Source organism: Monopterus albus, unplaced genomic scaffold (genome assembly GCF_001952655.1).
Source record: "Monopterus albus unplaced genomic scaffold, M_albus_1.0 scaffold62.1, whole genome shotgun sequence".
Lineage (NCBI taxonomy): Eukaryota > Metazoa > Chordata > Actinopteri > Synbranchiformes > Synbranchidae > Monopterus > Monopterus albus.
Genome location: NW_018127942.1, coordinates 1,901,068 through 1,919,447, shown reverse-complemented (window position 1 = coordinate 1,919,447; position 18,380 = coordinate 1,901,068). Strand labels below are relative to the sequence as shown.

The 18,380-nt window shown below is 41.1% G+C and overlaps 1 protein-coding gene across 1 annotated transcript; it reads right to left on the bottom strand.

Moving 5' to 3' along the window:
* Nucleotides 1-230: 230 nt before the first annotated feature.
* bmp2b (bone morphogenetic protein 2b) lies at nt 231-5,850 on the bottom strand. The gene is made up of 3 exons (XM_020603725.1): nt 5,444-5,850; nt 4,253-4,620; nt 231-1,298 (listed from the first exon to the last, which is right to left on the bottom strand). Exons 2-3 carry the CDS (start codon nt 4,605-4,607, stop codon nt 388-390), a joined length of 1,266 nt encoding a protein of 421 aa, XP_020459381.1. The 5' UTR covers nt 4,608-4,620; nt 5,444-5,850; the 3' UTR covers nt 231-387.
* Nucleotides 5,851-18,380: the final 12,530 nt, after the last annotated feature.

Genomic DNA, 18,380 nt, shown 5'->3' with positions numbered 1-18,380 from the left:
GTTCACTGTGGCTTATTCTGCAAAATTGGAGTGACCAAGGTTTTTTTCACGATAAATACACAATATTTATTTACAAATAAAGTGGTTATAATAGAAATAAATACAAAATAAAAATCTGACCATTATACTTCATGTGGTATTGCACCCATTTCAAAATGTACATCAGAAATACATTTTCAAAACCAGTAAAGGAATATTCCTCTGATTAAAATATTTATTTTTCCCAACTTTATGTAGACATAAATATATTCATATATAGTTTTTTCTTCTTCCACAATAGCTCTGTTTGTCTTTCTTTCATATAAATAAACGTCTTCATTGGGAAACCGGGTGTCCATAATAACCTTTGATGTCTTTCAGTCTTTCTTTCTGTCCACTGTCAATTTCTCATCGGCAGCCACATCCCTCCACCACCATGTCCTGGTAGTTTTTCAAGATGACCTTCTCATATTCATCCAGGTAGAGCAGGGAGATAGGGCTGAGTTCAGTGGGTACACAACAGGCTCTAGGGATGTTTGAGTTGACTGAGTTGACCAGCGTCTGCACAATAGCATGATTGGTAGAATTGAGGTGGTCTGCTAGGGGGAACGGACATTCCCCGTGGCAGTAATAGGCGTGGTAGCCTGGGGGCGCCACTATCCACTCATTCCACCCCACATCACTGAAGTCCACATACAGGGCATGTCTCTTGCAGCTAGCCTTATGCTGCTTCCTGCGTTGTTTGCGAAGTGCTGCTTGACGTTTCTCTCGTGTGTGGAGTACTGAGTCCCCACGGCCGTCATGGCCGTACGTCACCAGCAAGGGCCGAGCCTGAGGCCATGAACCCTGGTCTTGGTGCAATGACCGGCTCATCCTGACATGCCTCCTATGTCTCTGGACATGCTCCCCATCTATCTCCCCTCCCTCTGGGTGAAGCACCTCCACCATGAAGCCATGGTTGTGGCCTTTCCCAGAGGCCCACTGAGATACAGCAGGGCTGACGTCAAAGCTCTCCCAGCGGCTTAAAGAGTCCTGCACTAGCCGAGTGTCCAGCAGACGTACCAGAGGTTCTCCACCATTTGTGGCAGGAACTCCGAATATCTCATAAATATTGATACGATGGAAGCCACCAGCAGAAGCACTGTCTGTAGTGCTGCTGTTTCTGGAGTTGTTGCTTGGAGTTGCAGCTCCTATGACCTGATCCCTGTAAATGCGTAGTTCTGCAGAAGTGATGAGCTCCTGATCAGGGATTGAAGTGAGGTTGAAGTAGAACTGCTGGGTGGTTTTGCCTTTCAGGCTGGCCAGGGCCTCCATAGCCTCTACAAAAGACAGCAGAGAGACAAACTGTAAGATGATAGGGGTGTGAAATGCATGCCGACGATGAAACAAAGTATTTATGCATGGTACACGAATCAGAAACATCTATTAAAGCCTAGCTGGCTTTATGGGTCCACTGTGAGCAGGGAAAGATTGGCCAGGGATGGTTTCCCATGTGATTTCTTGTGCTCTCTCTCACTGACACACACACATCTTGCAGCCTTTTTTCTGTGCACTCAGCCAAGCTGACACGTGGTTATAGTGAGAGAGTGTGGGCCACTGTCACACAGGCATAACTCATGCATCAACACTTTGCATGTTTGACTCACTGTAATAGCAAGCAAATTCTTATGCTGGTGTAATAATGTCATTGATGTCATGCTCATAAATTTACCTAGTTAAATGTCAGAAGATGAAAGCGGTGAACTTCCATCTATTGATAAGATCAAACATGTTTGCCTCATAAGAGCTGGTTGCTGTAGGCATGAAAAAAAAAAGTTGTACTATATACTGACTTATCCAAGTTCAGTAAAAGAGAAATATAGGTATTAATATAAATTTTGATTAGGTAAATGCTAGCATAAATGCCAGATCTTGTATTAACCTTTACAGAACCACTCTGAAGTTTCAAATGTTGCAATGCAGATGTTAATAATTCTCTTTAAAAGCAGTTAAAAGTATGTGATGTTTGATATTTTATTATTAACTTGTGCAGTTCTAATCAGGGAGTGCTACCCCATCTAAAAGTGCATTTCCGGCATTCATTATAACTGTCCTTTGAAAAACATTTATACTTAAGTTTGTTGCTATTTGCCTTTACAGTTAATGATAAAAGTCTTAGTAAAAGCTACAATTTTCTTTCATTCATCCCCACTTTGAACTCTTACTTTGTGAGGATCATAGATAATGTATAGACACACTTTAATCTGTTTGGTGTGGTAAAATAAACACCAACTTTGAACTCAGTGCTTTTCCAAAGGAGGCATTTAGGGAATTCCACCATCTTCATCCTAAACCTCCCTCCAGAGGCACAAAGACTCAATTAGGCCTATCACTTCTCATTTGATGTGGGAAACCCCCTTGTCTATCGTTCCCTCTCTTCTGTCCTCTTTCTTTCCTCCCTCGGCTCTCAAATCCCCTTCTCTCTGTGTTCTCTTAGCCCCAAATCCTCTTTTCATTCAGTCTCCTTCTCTATCACCATTTCTCTGCTTCTGTCTGCAGCAGTGCTCTCACTCTCTCCCTGTCTCTTAGCTGTGTGAACAAGTCGAGGCTTGTCGAAAACGTGTGAACCACAGATATGAGTGTATCAACATTCCTAATTTCTTTTTAAGCTGCGTGCCAAAACAAAAGATAAAGGCTAATGTTGGGTCATTCATCACAGACTGGTTTCTGGCAGCCGCTTCCTGTGTAAAAGTTCTATATGACATGGAAAATTGATATTTTGCAAACTGATAGCAGTTAAACTAATTATCTCTTTGAAATTAATATCAGCAGACAGATGGGGTGAATGATTAGAGCCGTTTGCTTTCATGTGCTGCACTTACATCTGTAGATACATGCTTATTATATGAAGTAGCCATCAATTGCTTGTCTCTTGATGCGGGGAGACTAAGAACCCTGGAGCTCTGTTAACATGGGATGGAAGAGCCAGGGGTGCATATGTAAACATAGTCTGAACACATTTGTTATGGCCGGTGGTGTCAAGATGTGTGCTGGCCGGGCGCAGAGGTTTCCAGTAGTGGGCAGGGAGCAGTCACTCAGCCCAGCTGCCTTGGCCAGGCTTGTTTGTAGTGTGTCAGTGTAGCCACTGGGTGTCATTGCACTAGGCCTCTGGAGAGCACCCAAGCAACCACTCAACCACCCTTCTGACTCACCCCTAATGGAAACTTCCCCACTCAAACACTTAGGACTCTGTGTAGTGCCCCTATGGACTCAGTAACTTGTACATTGTAAAAACTGGAACATGGGTCATAGCAAATTAAATATTTGATACAGAGTTTGACAGCACAGGTTGGAATCTTTTTGTGTCATTCATAAATCTCTTTAATATTATGATTAGGTGTGCCACTCTGCTAATTTACAGTTAAATGTAATATATAAATAAAGCATCAGTTATGTTTAAATTTCACCTGCTACATTATTTCAGACCGTTTAGAATAACCCACTTCATCAGTGTATAAATACATAGAGTATGACTGGTGAACTAATTCATCCAGGATCTATGATTCTTCAGGGAGCTTTATTTATCTGAGCAGCATATGTTGCCAAGTAAAATTGAATTGAACTGAAACATCGAATACAACAATGAGTCCTTATTCAGCATATAAACTAAGTGAGCAATTATGGTGTTATTGGAACGTGCGTAATGGCGCACAGTGGAGAAAGGGGTTATTTGGAAAGAATAAGGCGCGCGACTCCTCCTCCTTTACCAATGACTGATTTCAGTCCTGTTAAAAATGACTCAGAATTCAGTCTGGCACGATAGCTTTGTCATAATACGTGTTAGTATAATGTCGTGTCGTGTGTTATTGTAGTACCAGGGTGATGACTGTCACCTGTACAAAGGCGCACCACCCTTTATCCTGCTCCTGTAATGCGTGTCTGGAAAAACTGTTTACAGAGCGCACGCAAACACCATCAATTATTAAGAAACAAATCGCCCCAGGGATACAACCGCTCCTTGATGTTTTGTGACAGCTGCGCAAGGGGGATCTTTTTTTAAAGGCTGCATCTGTGTAAGACTTATTTTAATTGCGCATGAGATGCTTGTTTGTAAATCGTGCCAGTGAGTTTTAAGTAATCCAAAGTCACCTGTAAACGGCTAGCCCCCCCATTAACAGTGAAGTCTGAAGTGCCGTTTTGACGCATCGAGCCATGTTTAAATACAGGTTTTGGTTGTCTGAGAGAGGAGCTCTCCGGCTGAAACGTAAAGGTATGCCACTAATACAATACATACCTTCATGATGAAAGCTTCTAATCGTGTTGGCCTTGCTGGCGGCTTTCTCTGCGTGTTTCCCCATGCTCTTGGGTCGTTTAGTGCTGTGGTCTCCGTTTGCTGAGTGCATGCCGTAAAGGTCCATCATGTACTGCGGCACCACGGCTTGCTTGCTCGGGGTCGGCCTGCGCTTCAGTCCAAACATACCGAGAAGCCGAAGCTCAAACTCGTTGAGGAAGCTCTCTGACTGCTCTGGGGTCTGCTTCCCGGACTCGCTGTATTTCCTCCGGCCGACCTCAGGGATAAGTCCCGTAGCACCTTCCAGCAACACCTGAGCCAGCAGCAGTACCATGAGAGAGCGGACCACGGCGACCATGATCAGTCAGTCCCTGTGGAGAAAGTTGGTTTCTGTCAATACACTGGCGCTTAGTACTGACATGAGGTAAACACAGGGGCTTCACTGCAGCATTCATCAAACTAAGCGCGATCGGCCTGTATAGTAGGAACGACTGGACACATCACTTAACATTGAAGTAGAACAAAAACGGAACCGTAAATAACGGGCCCGCTGGTAATGTGGCGCGTTTAACTGACGCAAATTAGTGATCTTAAATGTACAGAAACATGAAATATCAAGGTGAAGAAGTTATGAAAGAGACTAACAAAAACGGCCAATGACACGGGGAAGGCAAATCAAAGAAAGTTGCGGAGAGACTACGGTATCCAGTTAGAAAAGCTAAGAAATATCGTATAGTGAAAAGAATGTACTGAGGAAAAGGAGATTATACAGCGACAGGAGAGACAGTAAGACGGTGAAACAAGCGTCTAGAGGCTTTGACGGTCATGTATAATCATAAGGGATAGAGTTACTTCAAGAGGCTCGCAGGTGTTAGATCTGACGTGAGTACCAGGGCCAGATGTAGCCCGGGACAGGAGGATCAGAAACTTCAAAAACTAAATATCATCTGAGTAACATAACCTCCGAAGAACACATTTTCTACTGTATGTTTCAGTGTTTCGGTGTTTTCACCGAGGTTCAAAACAGGACCACTTTAACTTTTACGCACACAACATCCTATAAGCACGCACAGTGGGACTTTTTGCAGCTGTTTAGTAAACGTTTATTCGTGAAGCGAGTACCTGTTGACATTATTAAGATTTCATTTCTAGGGAATGCTTCGACATTTTAACACAACTCCAGTCTTATTTTACCTGACGAGGAAGCGCTGTGTCCGGTCGTCGTTCCACCTTTGGGCTCCGATAAATTCCACATTAATTCGTGTTTAATCCACGCTGCGTCTCCTTAGGGGACCAAAGACAACCCATGTCCTTCGCCGATCGACTCTGGCACATATTCTTACCAGCTGCAGTTCGGGTTAGGTGTTGCTCAGTACGGAAAGAAAGAATATGGTAAGTCTATAAGGAAGCGGGCTCGCTTAGGCAGGACCGATCTAAGTATAAAGCATCTTGGTTGAACATTTTCAAACAAGAACAATTCGCTGAGGCAAAAGTTGAACGGAGATGGCCTTTTGGAGAGATAAGCGCACTCAAGTGTCGCTCCTTTGGACCTTGTTGCTGCGAGCTGGATTGCGCGTCGCCTCTCTTCTAGTGCCACAGCGTAGTGCTTCAATTGATTGGTGCCTTCTCTTCCCCCTGCGTCTCTTTTTGTCATACAGTGATGTCACTAAGGGCTGTCAATCATTTTACCACTAGAAAGCACCTCCTGCGGACCTCTAATCCGTAGCCTGATGTCAACTAAGAGCCACAGACCCCCACAGGAAGATTTTGTTTTCTAATGGCTTGGGTCAAGAGTGAAAACAGTTGAGTCAGTCATTTTATGAGTCTCCAATATGAAAAAAAAAAAAATCATGCTAAGGTATTTAAAATTATAGTGAAATTATCCTTCAACCTACTGGGGACCCCTTTGGCCCGCTGCTCAATGATCCTGTCCCCCCCAAAACGTCTGAGAGCCGTATGTGTTTGAAAAGATTCTCTATCCATATTACAGACCACATTTTCTTCTTGTATCTTTGCATACCCTGAAGATTCACACCATAAAAATAGTTGCAGTAAGTCAACAGTTAAAACCATTCTGCTGCTTTTAGTTGTGTGTTTTTGTGGGTTTTCTATAAATAGGAATAGCAGTCGCCTTTTTGTTTTAAATAAGATCAAATGGCTTCTTACAGTCACTTGTTGGGCTAATATGTGAATTTGACCACAGAGCAATAAAAATGTCAACGTGTCTTTTTTAATAAACAGATAATTTATCAGCAAATGTTACTAGCATGCTCTAATGTTTAACTTTTGGAATAAGGCTAAGAGATAATGGCATCACAGTGTGTACTTTTGTGGTTTTAAAGGATTAGATCCTCTGCTGGCGAGTGTGGCACATCCTCCTGCCGAACTTCACTGTGTGAGGGTGCATGTACATGTGTCTGACACCAGAGCCAATTTTTTCCCCAGCTGGACACTTTTTTTCCCATTTCATTCCAATTCCCAGCAGTTTATCAATATATCAGGAACCAATATTGGCAGAAACCCCACCAATATTTTCTTTCGCTCATTTTTGGTAAAACTCTGAACTTTGAACCTTTGTACTCGCACAAACTTTGACTTAAAGGGGCTGCTTGGTTTGATACAAATGTGTATGTCTGATCCTTTTTAACACATAAAATATTTTTCATTTATGTTGAAAGATTCATCTGCGTTTGGGACAGTACCTGCTGCATTTGTACAGTGCATGCTCTTATAGAGGGATGAGAGGAACTTAGCTTCATTCTTTTTAGCCTGCAGGGTATAGTCGAAAGCATTAATGTTTGCGGTCATCTCCGTAAGAAAAGCCCCCATTGATTCCCTATAGTAACTTCCATTACGTGATGATGGTGGGGCAGGTGGCTGTGTTTTGGCCAAAGCACTGGACCAGTTTTCTTCACAGAGATGGCAGCAGATTAAATCTCACAGAGATCACAAGATATCTTTGTCTCTTTTCAGGACAATAACATTTTATGAGGGATTATCCCAGATCATCCACTTAGCAATTAAAATACAGAGAGGCCCTTAGGTGCATGCCATTACCTGAGTGGCAGTGTGTGCACAGTTTCTTGGATTTTCCTAGCTGATTTGATACCTTTTTGGTGGTAAATTGCATACACTTCTTTTGCTTTTCAGCTTGTTTTCACTTCATTCATTCATTCATTCATTAAATGTTTTCTTCATTCATAAAGTCGAGGAATGGGAGAACATGTTAATCCATTAATTCTGTTTAGATTTGCTCTATTGTTGTGTAAATCTGTTGGCAGTGATAGTTGGGTCTCCGCTGTTGCCAAAACACCACTTGGTGAACCCTGTGTTCTAAACCCAAGCTCAGGTAAAAGCAGCTTGGCATTTAGATGCTTTAGACTGGGGGATAAGACCTCACACAGTAAGCCATGAGTAGCTTTAATTACTCAAGTGTGAGATGAATGTGAAAGTGTGTGTTGTGTCTTGTTTTGAGCGCATGTACATTCAAACTTTGTGAATGTGTGCGTTTTGGAACAGCTTCTCTGAGGCCAGCACTAAGGAATGTGTCTAACCAAGGCTGTTCAGAGACTTGATCTGTGATGCCCAGAGTGGTTTGAGAAGATCATGAGACTGTGATACTGTATATAGGTATCATTGTTGTGAGCCAGATACATCATGCTTATCTAATCCCTGCCACTGATCCAATTACATACTGATTGAAAGGACAACATCGCAGAGTGAAACCCTGGCAGCAAAAGAGGGAAACTAGAGATATGATATCTGAAATACAAATGAACCATCCACTGAAGAGGACTCAGTCAGTCCCTGTTAACCCAGCATGGCCACTGCCATTAGTAGAGCCAGGTGAACATTTGTTTGTTTGTGATAGGAATAAATAGTCTGAAAGTTGCAGTATAAAACTCTGGTGTCAAGGTCACAACAGAGGCCCCGTGTAGACTTGGTATTACAATGCATCTCAAGCTGACACATCCCCGGTTACACCTGTCAGTTTACATGTATAGCCAAGGTGCCCAGCTGGCCACTTGTGTTCAGATTTCGCTGAGACTTCCACTTAAATATTGAAAGGTCAGGCGCACAATTATTATGTCATTCTGTTACCAGACAAGTGCCAGTAGTTTCCCTAACAAATGAAGAAGGAGAAGACAAGAGGCTTGTTTGAGTTGAACTGTGCCTCGCCTGGTAAGCAGGTGAGGCACACTTCCCGCTAACTCTGTTCCTGATTTAATTAAATGTCATCAAGCCAAACTTTTCAGTTTCTCCTAACAGTGATCGATTCTGCACAGATCTGGGCCATCTTGAACGTACCTAAGATTTGTACATGGATGCATAGAGTGCCGTAGGGATGACTTTTTTTGTAGGCCAAACCGGAAGTTAGCATCACCCTGGTTTCCTCAACAAACAGCCAATGGTATTTTTGCAGAAAATAAGCTCTGTGACAGACTGTGGTTTATGACACTTACACATGTTCAGCAAAGTCAGGAAGAGGAAACATTATTAAGTGAAAATGCAGTTTTGTCAAAACAAGCACATACACTGCAGGGGGTTTTTCACCTTTAGATTTAACCTCAATTTCATAATATTTCATTCATAGTAGGTATAAACTAGTGTCTAGTATTGTTTTAATGGTGGTGTGACATTCACTTCATATTATCAGACATTATTACAATGACAGTTTCTTTGCCATTTACAAAAACTTGAAGAAATAATAAGGAATCTTTCCTTAAAAGTAACATTTATCTTTTTGAGCTGCAGGAAGGAAGCAGGGAAACAATTTTAGAGAGAATCTTTAACTGACACGAGGTGAACATTTTGTGATTCCTCGGTGATCCATTCAAAGTCTTCCTTAACCCACAGTTGGATTGAAAAACTATGCGTCAGAGCATCTCTGCATCCTCATAACAATTGTTTAGCTACAGACTATAGTTATCAGCTTAAACTGGAGATTCTGAAAATCCTTTTGTCCGAGCAGTAAGGACTAATATGACCGGTCTCTGATTCGACTTCTGTGGTCTCCAGTCTGCGTTTAGAAACTACAAAACTGACATTTCTCAGACAACTGAAGGTTCTCTGCCTCAAATCACCCTACTCATCTCTAGTTGCTGTTTCACTCTTATTACTATTATTGTTGTTGTTTATGTTCCCATATTTATTGTCCCTTTTTGACAAGTGAACGACAAAACTAAAATTTAGTTTAGTGGATAATGAACAACAGGATAGGTTTTGTATTGTGAGACCCTCACCTGCATATTATTTATTTTTCTAATCATTTGAAAGTCAGATTTCTTCATTGGTACAGTATGTTCTATTCATGCTTCACCTTTTGGACAATCATCTTCAGTAACCACAAGAAAAATATACAAGAAACCACTGTCATGTGCTGCTGCTTCAGCTAATAGATGTATCTATTTCTTGTATGGAAAACCCCTTAAGGGAGAACAATGTGCAATACATGACGCTTATAACAAAGGTATAATGAATCTATTCAAGGAGGAATATTTGCGGTTATTTGAGGGAGACTAGGATAGAATGGGTTTTGTTTTTTTTAATACATACATATCCTGAGGAAGAGAAGAAGACATGGTTTATTGTCCTCTGTTCACCAGGGTCCTGTACATGCGCACTTCTTTCATACAGGTACTGTATGTGTGTCTGTCTATGCATGTTCTGCTGGATGTGGATGCTGCGGCCTTCTCTTGTCATCACATACATTCCAGGAGTCAGGGGGCAGGCGAAGCCCTGAGATGACATTGCAGATCCAACTATTAGCCTTTCACCCACTGTTAACAGCAACTTGGCTAGACACAGGGCCTGCATTCCTCTGTCTTGAGCCAGCTGTAGTCTTAACACACAGTAACATGGCTACAAGGAGATAATCTTAAAGAGATGTTGCTTGAAACCAGGGAACAATTTGTTGCTGTGACTCCACACTTGAGCAAAGTTGTCTTTTTCATGTGGAAACCAATAAAATCTTCATCAGTCCATATGTGTTTGACAGCAGAAGCATGACTGCTGTGCCGTGCCAAGCACGTGCACATGGTGCATAAAAGAGATTGTGGGGAAATGGCACACATTTTATATAGGTTGGTCCTGAAATGGAAACCCACCAAGGTCAGAGACGGCCAGTTAAAAAGCCAGAGTCAATATTTATGGACACAGAACATGTGGCACGCTTCTCTACCCACTAATTTGAGCAACAAGTCCACCTCCAGATTATATGGAGTCTCAGAGATCACAAGAGATGGTAAAAACCTTGCTTGCATGTTTCAAAGACTGAGAAGCACATGGAGGCTGACTAGAAGCTGCACATAATTTGGCAAATTGGCACAGTGTTTATTTGTTTGTGTTTTAATTTCCTGTATAAATGAGGGCCAAGGGAGCTTTAATCAGGCAGTGAGGGGTAGGCTTTTATCCAGATTTGTAATGATCAGTGGCATTTGTATAGATATCATTGCAGCGATCGTGTTGTCAATTTGCTTTTTTTAAGGCTTTTATTAAAGTCAAATAAACAGAATATGACATTTAGGTTTTAAGTTTTACCACTTTGGCTATATAATGAACAATATGAAAAAAGTTGATGCCTGATGTTTTGGCTAACACCACACAGCTATAAAATCAGTATACCAGTGAGCAACATTTAGCTCTGTACAGACCTCACACTTCAACAGCTTACAATAGGAATCAAATAAACACATGCTTCATTTAACAAACTAGTTGGGATGAGAGGCAGCTACTTCCATTTTAGAGGGCAAGAGAGAGAGAGCCATAAATACAGGGATCTGCCCTTTGAATGCAGCTCCACTCATAAAGACACCACACGTCACTCAATTATACGTCTGCATGATTAGAAGCTTGGGCTACGTAAACAGCCAGCGTCAAGATTTACATTTTACCGCCTAAGCACAAGCAGCTGTTTACAGTCTGAGGAAAGAAGGGGGACACTTAGAAAGTATCTATATATGAGAGAGTCTCTAGAGCTTCCACATCTCCAGCGAAGATCATTTCAATTTCTAGTTGTACATCTAATGCAATACTTGCTAAAATAGCGGGTTGCTTTTTTTACTCTCACTGCTAGTGCTTCTGGGTTTTAAATATTTTAATATGTGCATGCAGCTGAGTTAAACCACAGTGTGAAAGGAAGCTTGCTTTCTTGCAATTGCAGTTCCTTTAAAGGTTCAGGAAACCAAAAAGACAAATAGAAACATCCTGAAGTGTTGTGGCCTTCACAGGCAAACAAAGACTGAGAGCATTTTCAGTCACTTGCTGGATAAGATGAAAGAGCAGCAGTCTTCATGTACTGTATTTCATTGGCAGTGTCAAGCCATATGCGATAACATGTACTGTAGCTTTAAGTGTTCTTCACTTTTACCAAACCATTTCAGCTACACCAGATGAGATTAGACTACTGCGTGATGTAATAAACTGCCTGAATCTGTGGGATTTATCATTTGGGAGATAGTGAGAAGATTAGACAAAGGCTGAGCATCTCCTATCAAACACAGCAAGGCCAATATATCAACATTTCCTAGGTTAAATATGCACAAAGATAACACCAAAAGCTATAAGGAGTGTTTTTTATGTAGATAGTGTTAAGTAAAATGAAACAAATCATGGATGCTGATAAAGTGTAAACTTTTGAAATTCACCCAGTTGTTGGTAAAGTAATTCAGTTTTCTGCTTATACTCAGAATATTTTCTAATAAACATTAAGTATATTCACTTCAGTCCACCACTATTAGCATGATAACTTTGACACACACCATTTCAGAGGTTGGAAATAACAAAGAACAAATCAATTTTTCAGGTATCTATATATTTGAGGAGAATAATCAGTTATTTTTATTTTGCACATGCTGCAAAATGTGCACTCCGCTGCGCTGGTGACGTAAGAATTTATGGTAATTTGAACCGTTTGGGGTGACATTTTTAAGAAATATGCAGGTCTTGTGTTTTGTAGTGAAGAAACGTGTCAGCCAGTTAAACGGTGTGTTTCACTGGTTTTAGTCTCTGTATGGGGAGTGTTGAAAATAGTATTATAGCAAAATGACTGGCCTTATCCTTTAAGACTTAATTAGAGCTGATGTGTGTTCTTGTTAGTTAATGTTAACTATTTTTGGATTTTTTTTTTTTTACTTTTTTTAAAGTTAGAATGGTTTTATAGTTTGGAAATAGATTTCTATTATGTGAGGTTAAGTTAGGTTTGCACAACTGGTAGAAACGTCCTTCAAAGGGCTGTTTTTTATTTTTATACTTGAGCAGACTTCAGAGCCTGTCCTTGTTTTTTTTTACTTTTACCCAAGTAAAGAATTTCAGTCAGTCTTTTTTACACAGGTATGTGTACTTCTACTTGAGTAAGGGCTGTGTGTACATTGCCACCTCTGCACCACATGTACCCAAAGCACTGTACAAATGCAGTACAGTAACAATGACAACATTTTGTGCAAATGTCCTAACCACTACTGTGTATACATCAAATGATTAAATGGCTATGTGTAATGTGAAAGGCACTGGCGTGACGAACCGACACATCCCCTCAGGTTGTTTGGTTTTATATTTTGAATCAATTGGACGGCTTCCATCATTGTCTATCAGTCACAGCAGACAAAGGTTTTCAGTGACAAAGCATGGAATCATTTGCTGTAAACTAATCTGTGAACATAGGCAAGCATTTTGCTCTTACACACATATACTACAAGATTAAAGTTTGGACGCACTTTCCCAATTGTTCCATTCAACACTGTGCTGCTGTGCCACCCCTCAAGTCAAATGAATGTTAATTTTAGTCTGAAATTAGCAACTGTTTTCCTAACAGGTTCGCCATAAAAACTTAAAGGACTATTATATGTCAGTGATGTGTTCACTTCATGTTTCTGCTGTCCCCAAGTAATGTTAATGAATTAATGCGGGTTTAAGAGCAAGATGAAAGAATCTGGTTGTTCACAGCCAAGCTACACTAGTGGCATTAGCAACCTTATATTGTATAAGAGCAGAAAATGATATGTTATCACATGCTGGCAGTGCTGCCTGCTAATGATTTATCCCAAAGATGGATAGGTCACTATACTGTAGGAGATAGAAAAGGCACAAATTGTAATCCATCTCAGTGAACGAGCTGTGGTTGGCCAAACATTTACTTGTGCTTAAATCTATTAATTTCTTTTCTCAATTTGAACACCTACACAGTTTTATTATGTCTTGCAGCTGTGGTGAAATAAATGTCCTGTACAACACGTTTATTCAAATATATACAGCTGTAGCGAAATGCAAACACTGGCTTTCACATGGTTGAAGTTAGTCCGGAACAAACCCATTTTATTGTCACGTTTCATTATGATGGTGTCGTGCTGAGGCTGATCCCAGCCGTAAAGCCTGGAGGGAGCAGAACAGCAGGCCTATCTGACGGGGGGAAGAGCAGGCTTGTAGGCTATAGGGTGGACCTGATTGTACTCTGGCATCCACAGAATGACATTATAGCTGTGTGGTTTCATGATAATAATAATCTTCAGAGCAGCTGTATAAACATTTAACTGACATCCACTCCCTGGTATTGCAGTATGTATCTTTAACTTCTACTAGGGCCAGTCTGATGCAACTATTCGTATCTCCGCCCATCTCTCTCTTCCTCTCTCTTTCTGTCTGCTTGAGATACATGATCCATGTTCGTATTCGCTGTAAATGTCAGTGGAAGAATGAATGTTCACATCACATTAAGCTTTCAACATTTGAAAGGAAAGCACATCACGGTAGGAGAGCAGGCTTTGTGGGATGATTTACTGTGTGGAGATGCACAGAGGTGCAACGGTTGTCTTGTTTTATTCACTTTGAAAAATTGGGAAATGGGAAATAGTTTTCAAAAAATCTGGGACTCAACAGAGGCCAATAAATTTAGACAAACCCTCGCTCTGGCCCCTCACAATGTAGCCTATTTCCTGGTAACATTTGTCTTAATTCATGGCAGTTTGTGTAAATATTTATGTCACTAAACTAACTGCTCTGTATACAATAAGCCCCCCAATCTTCCCCGGAATGTGACTTAATTGGCGGTTTCCTCTGTTTATCTTGTTTCATATGGTTATGGGCGAGCTTACTGTAATGCATAATCAGGTAGATAAAATGTGGCCTTAAATTAAATGTCCTCCTTAAAGAAAATCAAATGAAGGTTAATACCAGCTTCATGCCCCCTGCCTGTAATTCACATTCTCTCATCACATGCCAGATTACCATTATGTGTCATTTGTAATACAATAAACAGAGTCCAGATGTCTTGGATTCCCTTGAATATACACAGAGCAACAGAAGCTATGGGGAGAGCTGCTGTATTTTACTGTGCAATCACTTTGCCTCACACAGCTCCCTTCCAGTGGCTGGTGTTCTACTGATAGACTGAGACAGAGAAATGAGAGAATGATTAAAAGAGGTTCAGGCATTAGTGGGAAGTGTGCTTGAACACAGGCAACCATATTGAGAGTTTTTTTCTGTACTGTCGTGAGCTAAATCAAAGTTTCTCGCATATCTTTGACATTGTGCAGTGGAGCAGGCAATGAAAATGGAAAGCAACAAATGAGAGTCTCTGATTTCCTGATTCATCTTGGATCTCGCCTTTTTATGCTGTGCTTTTTATATTTGTGTTGTAGAGTTTACTGCAGCACCACAAACAGAAGTGTGAAGGCTGGTTCTTTTCCAAAACACACTAAAAGCATATGCATGACATATAAAATTTCAGCTGCTGCTTACACCTCTGTTATGATTTTCTCATATCTGACAGTAATTTATGTGCTATTTACCTATTTATCTATTATTTGGCCTTTTGCACATTACTCATATCACCGAAGAACATTGGGCCTCTTGTCACTATGTTGAATTTCACCCCAGAATGAAACATTCTATTTTTCTAACCTGGTTAAGTAATCACATTACCTAAGACTCCCTAAAGTGGAACAAACAGTAGCATACAACCCTGACTTCTTTTTATGTGCCTCGAGTGACAGATTGGCTTTCCTCAAAGAAGAACGCAAAAAAAAGTTGTATAGTAATTTTGCTATTTGATGAATACTAAATGGATCCTCATATGTAGAACATCTGGTGAAAAGCAATTTCCACCCAAGTGTTTTAGTATTTCCTCCTAATTAATTTCACATGTACATGACAAGAGTGAGTGGCCTCCCAGAACCAAGGGCACAAAAGACCATTTTGTTTCGCCAGTAGAAAAGTCATCTGCGGTTCCTAGTAGAAATGTTGCTGGTGCTTTGCCGATTGAAATCAATACTGAAGGCAGCATTCTGGGGAGAGAAGTAAGATCTCAACACTCAGTGGCTTGGTTGAGGGTTTACATTTGCATTCGGTCAATTTGCGACTCGTGGAGCAAACGGAACATGTCAGGCAGAGTTGCATGAAACAGGCGAAGGTGAGAAAGAGCAGGCCCGGAGTCTGCTCAGGAATGAGTGAAAAGTGAATGTTAAGCTGCCAATCCAAGCCATAATGAAGGAGTGAGCATTGAAAATACAGCTTATTAGAGGCAGTTCTTGGTTCTGTGCATGAAATGTTTGAAACTGTTTGTCTCGACTCGCAGCACCTTAAAGTAACAATTATATATTTATTATATAATTATATAAATATAACAGTGTATCTTGATGATGACCCTAAACTAGATCAGCCGTTTAATATTGTGGTGTGCTGTACTCTATATCACAGCTGTCTGAGACATACATCTCTGCTTTTTGAAAGGTGCTTGTGAGCGTATTGTGAGACACAACACTTCTTGTTATTACTTGTCCAGAGCTCCAAGAACATTGGCGTCGACAGATGAAAAGTAGACTTGATCAGATTAATCATTAAAGTGAGAGATATGAGCATACCGTGCCATTGTTTTTATACAGTATGATGCCGCTCAGTCCAAGACCTCTGGATAGGGCGTCTGGGACCACCTGGATGAAAGTAACTTTTGTTTGCTAAAACCGCACATTTCTCACCTGAAGGTCTGTTCTTTACAACGGGTTTCCCCCCCAGAGAGTCAGAGAGTCTGCTTTTCATCTCCGCAAACTCTTCATCTTGAGATGATGTGACGCATGACTACAGAAGAAATAACTATCTAGAGGTAGCTAGTGGAGGTCTTGTCTGCACATAGGTAAACAAGAATAGGTGGTATTTACCCACACTGATGCAGAGGTGAGATACAAGCAGCTGTTTACAGGAATGTTTGAAGCTGGAGGGAGATGGTGTGTTCTGATTAGAGCCCTGAGGATGACGGACACTGTAGGTGTTTCTGCTGACACAGAATGAAAAGTCTGCATCCCTCTTTATCTTTTCATTACTTCCTTCCCTCTGCTGTGTCTTTATAGCTAAACTTGACTTTCAACTCAATTTCACACAGGGGAACCATGACATATTGCGATTCCAGATATATTCTTGCTTTGCCTTTTTTATCTTACCAGTGGCAGCAAAATAGCTGCTGGGAAAGAATCTTTCACACAGACCTCCAGGTCAATAGCAGTTTTTTTGTTTGTAGAATAAAAAGGTTAAGGATTTCTGTTGTTCCAAAGATTCGCTGTTACCTCCTCTTTTTGGAAGTTCAGCTGATGCACCTAGTGCTGCATTGTCCACAGCGAAGAGGCCCTCTTTTCTGTTGCAGCTTTAAAGCATTCTTCCCTGGGTGGCAGGCTTTGTCTGGCATGGGCTATTTGTCAGAGGGTTTGGAGAGTGACTTGTTTCACTCTGTTCTCCGAAAAAGGCTTGTGCATGAGTGCTTGAGCAGTGTAAAGTTACAGCCGTGAGCCCCGATATTACAGCGCGATGACTGACATTAAAAATGGTTGAGTTCTTTTCCTGGGCTCTAACAAAAACACCAATAAGAAGGAGAGGGAAACAACAGATTAGACCACTGATCTCAATCTGCTCTCCTTTGGTTATTGGGAAATAATAGCTCTGAAAAGGAAGTCATTTAAACAGGCCTTTAATCAATTCTCCTTTGACGAGGAAGTGGCATGAAAGGCTGTAGTGAGAGGGAGGGCGTGCTCCTATACCTCTGAATGTTTTACATCAGGGGTTTTTTCTTTGGGGGGGGGGAGCACGCATGATACAGGCTCTAATTTGTGTTCTTATGGTGTCCAGGCATCTCCAAAGCACTTGATGATCACCACAGCAGAACTTGTTGCCATGTGTGAGTGTAAATGGCACCAAAGCTCCCTGGTGGTAAAATCACATTGCCAAAATAACTACCAACTCTAAATGAAACACTACCCCCTGTTTAAAAGGTCCCATTCAAAAAAACCCTGTGGTTTAAAAAAAAAGGCGCATAAGGTAGCAATTTCCCTCAAATATGGTGTAGCTCAATAACTGTCAAAGTAAATGACACTATGTCAGGGTGAATGAAATATTTTTTTACAGTATGTATGAAGCATTACCTAGATCTAACATGGTAAAATTCTGTTAAGGAACGTTATAATTTCGTGTAAACGTAAACAACTTCAGAAGTGTTGTCCTATATTTTTGGCCATCACTGTAATCCTTTCTCGCTTTTTCTATTATGGTTACAGGCAGAGTGGAAAGGTATGTGAGTACTTTGTTCATTTAAAATCATGCACAAATTTGTCTTATGCTCAAGAGAGGAGGAACCCTTTAATTTAAGCCCTAAAAATGAAGTCATTCATTCCATGCTAAACTGCACCTTGACCCATAAGATTAGGTAAACAAGTGTCCCTTGCATTGCTGTCAGAAAAGACCCAGCCTGGCACTCTGCTGTGAGGTAAACTCCCACTATCCTGTTACACTTGCATGAGAGGAAACTGAAATGATGGCAGAAAGTACTATAAAAATATATTCATGTGTGCTTTTTTTTGGTGACAGAGAGAGCGAAAGTCAGTACCTGAGGTTGTTCTCAGGAAGGTGTCCTACAAGGAAAGGAGTCTGTCTTGTTCCAAAGCAGACAACTGAGGAAGGGAGAACAGGCTGTAGTGCGCTGAGCCCAGCAGGCCTGCTCAGATCTATTACCAGCTCCAGCTACAGCATAGGCTGGAATGTGAGGAATCCTACTGAGCTGGGGTTCTAGTGCAGGAGTCCAAACCTCACACTGCTGCTCACACTCATTTTTCCTTCTCTTTTTGTATTTGGATAGGTGATTGTAATGCAGCAGGAA

Coding starts and splice junctions, on each gene's coding strand:
- bmp2b (XM_020603725.1), bottom strand. CDS start 4,607: ATGGTCGCCGTGGTCCGCTCTCTCATGGTACTGCTGCTGGCTCAGGTG. Junction 1,299..4,252: donor TAGAAGCTTTCATCATGAAG/GTATGTATTGTA, acceptor TGTCTTTTGTAG/AGGCTATGGAGGCCCTGGCC.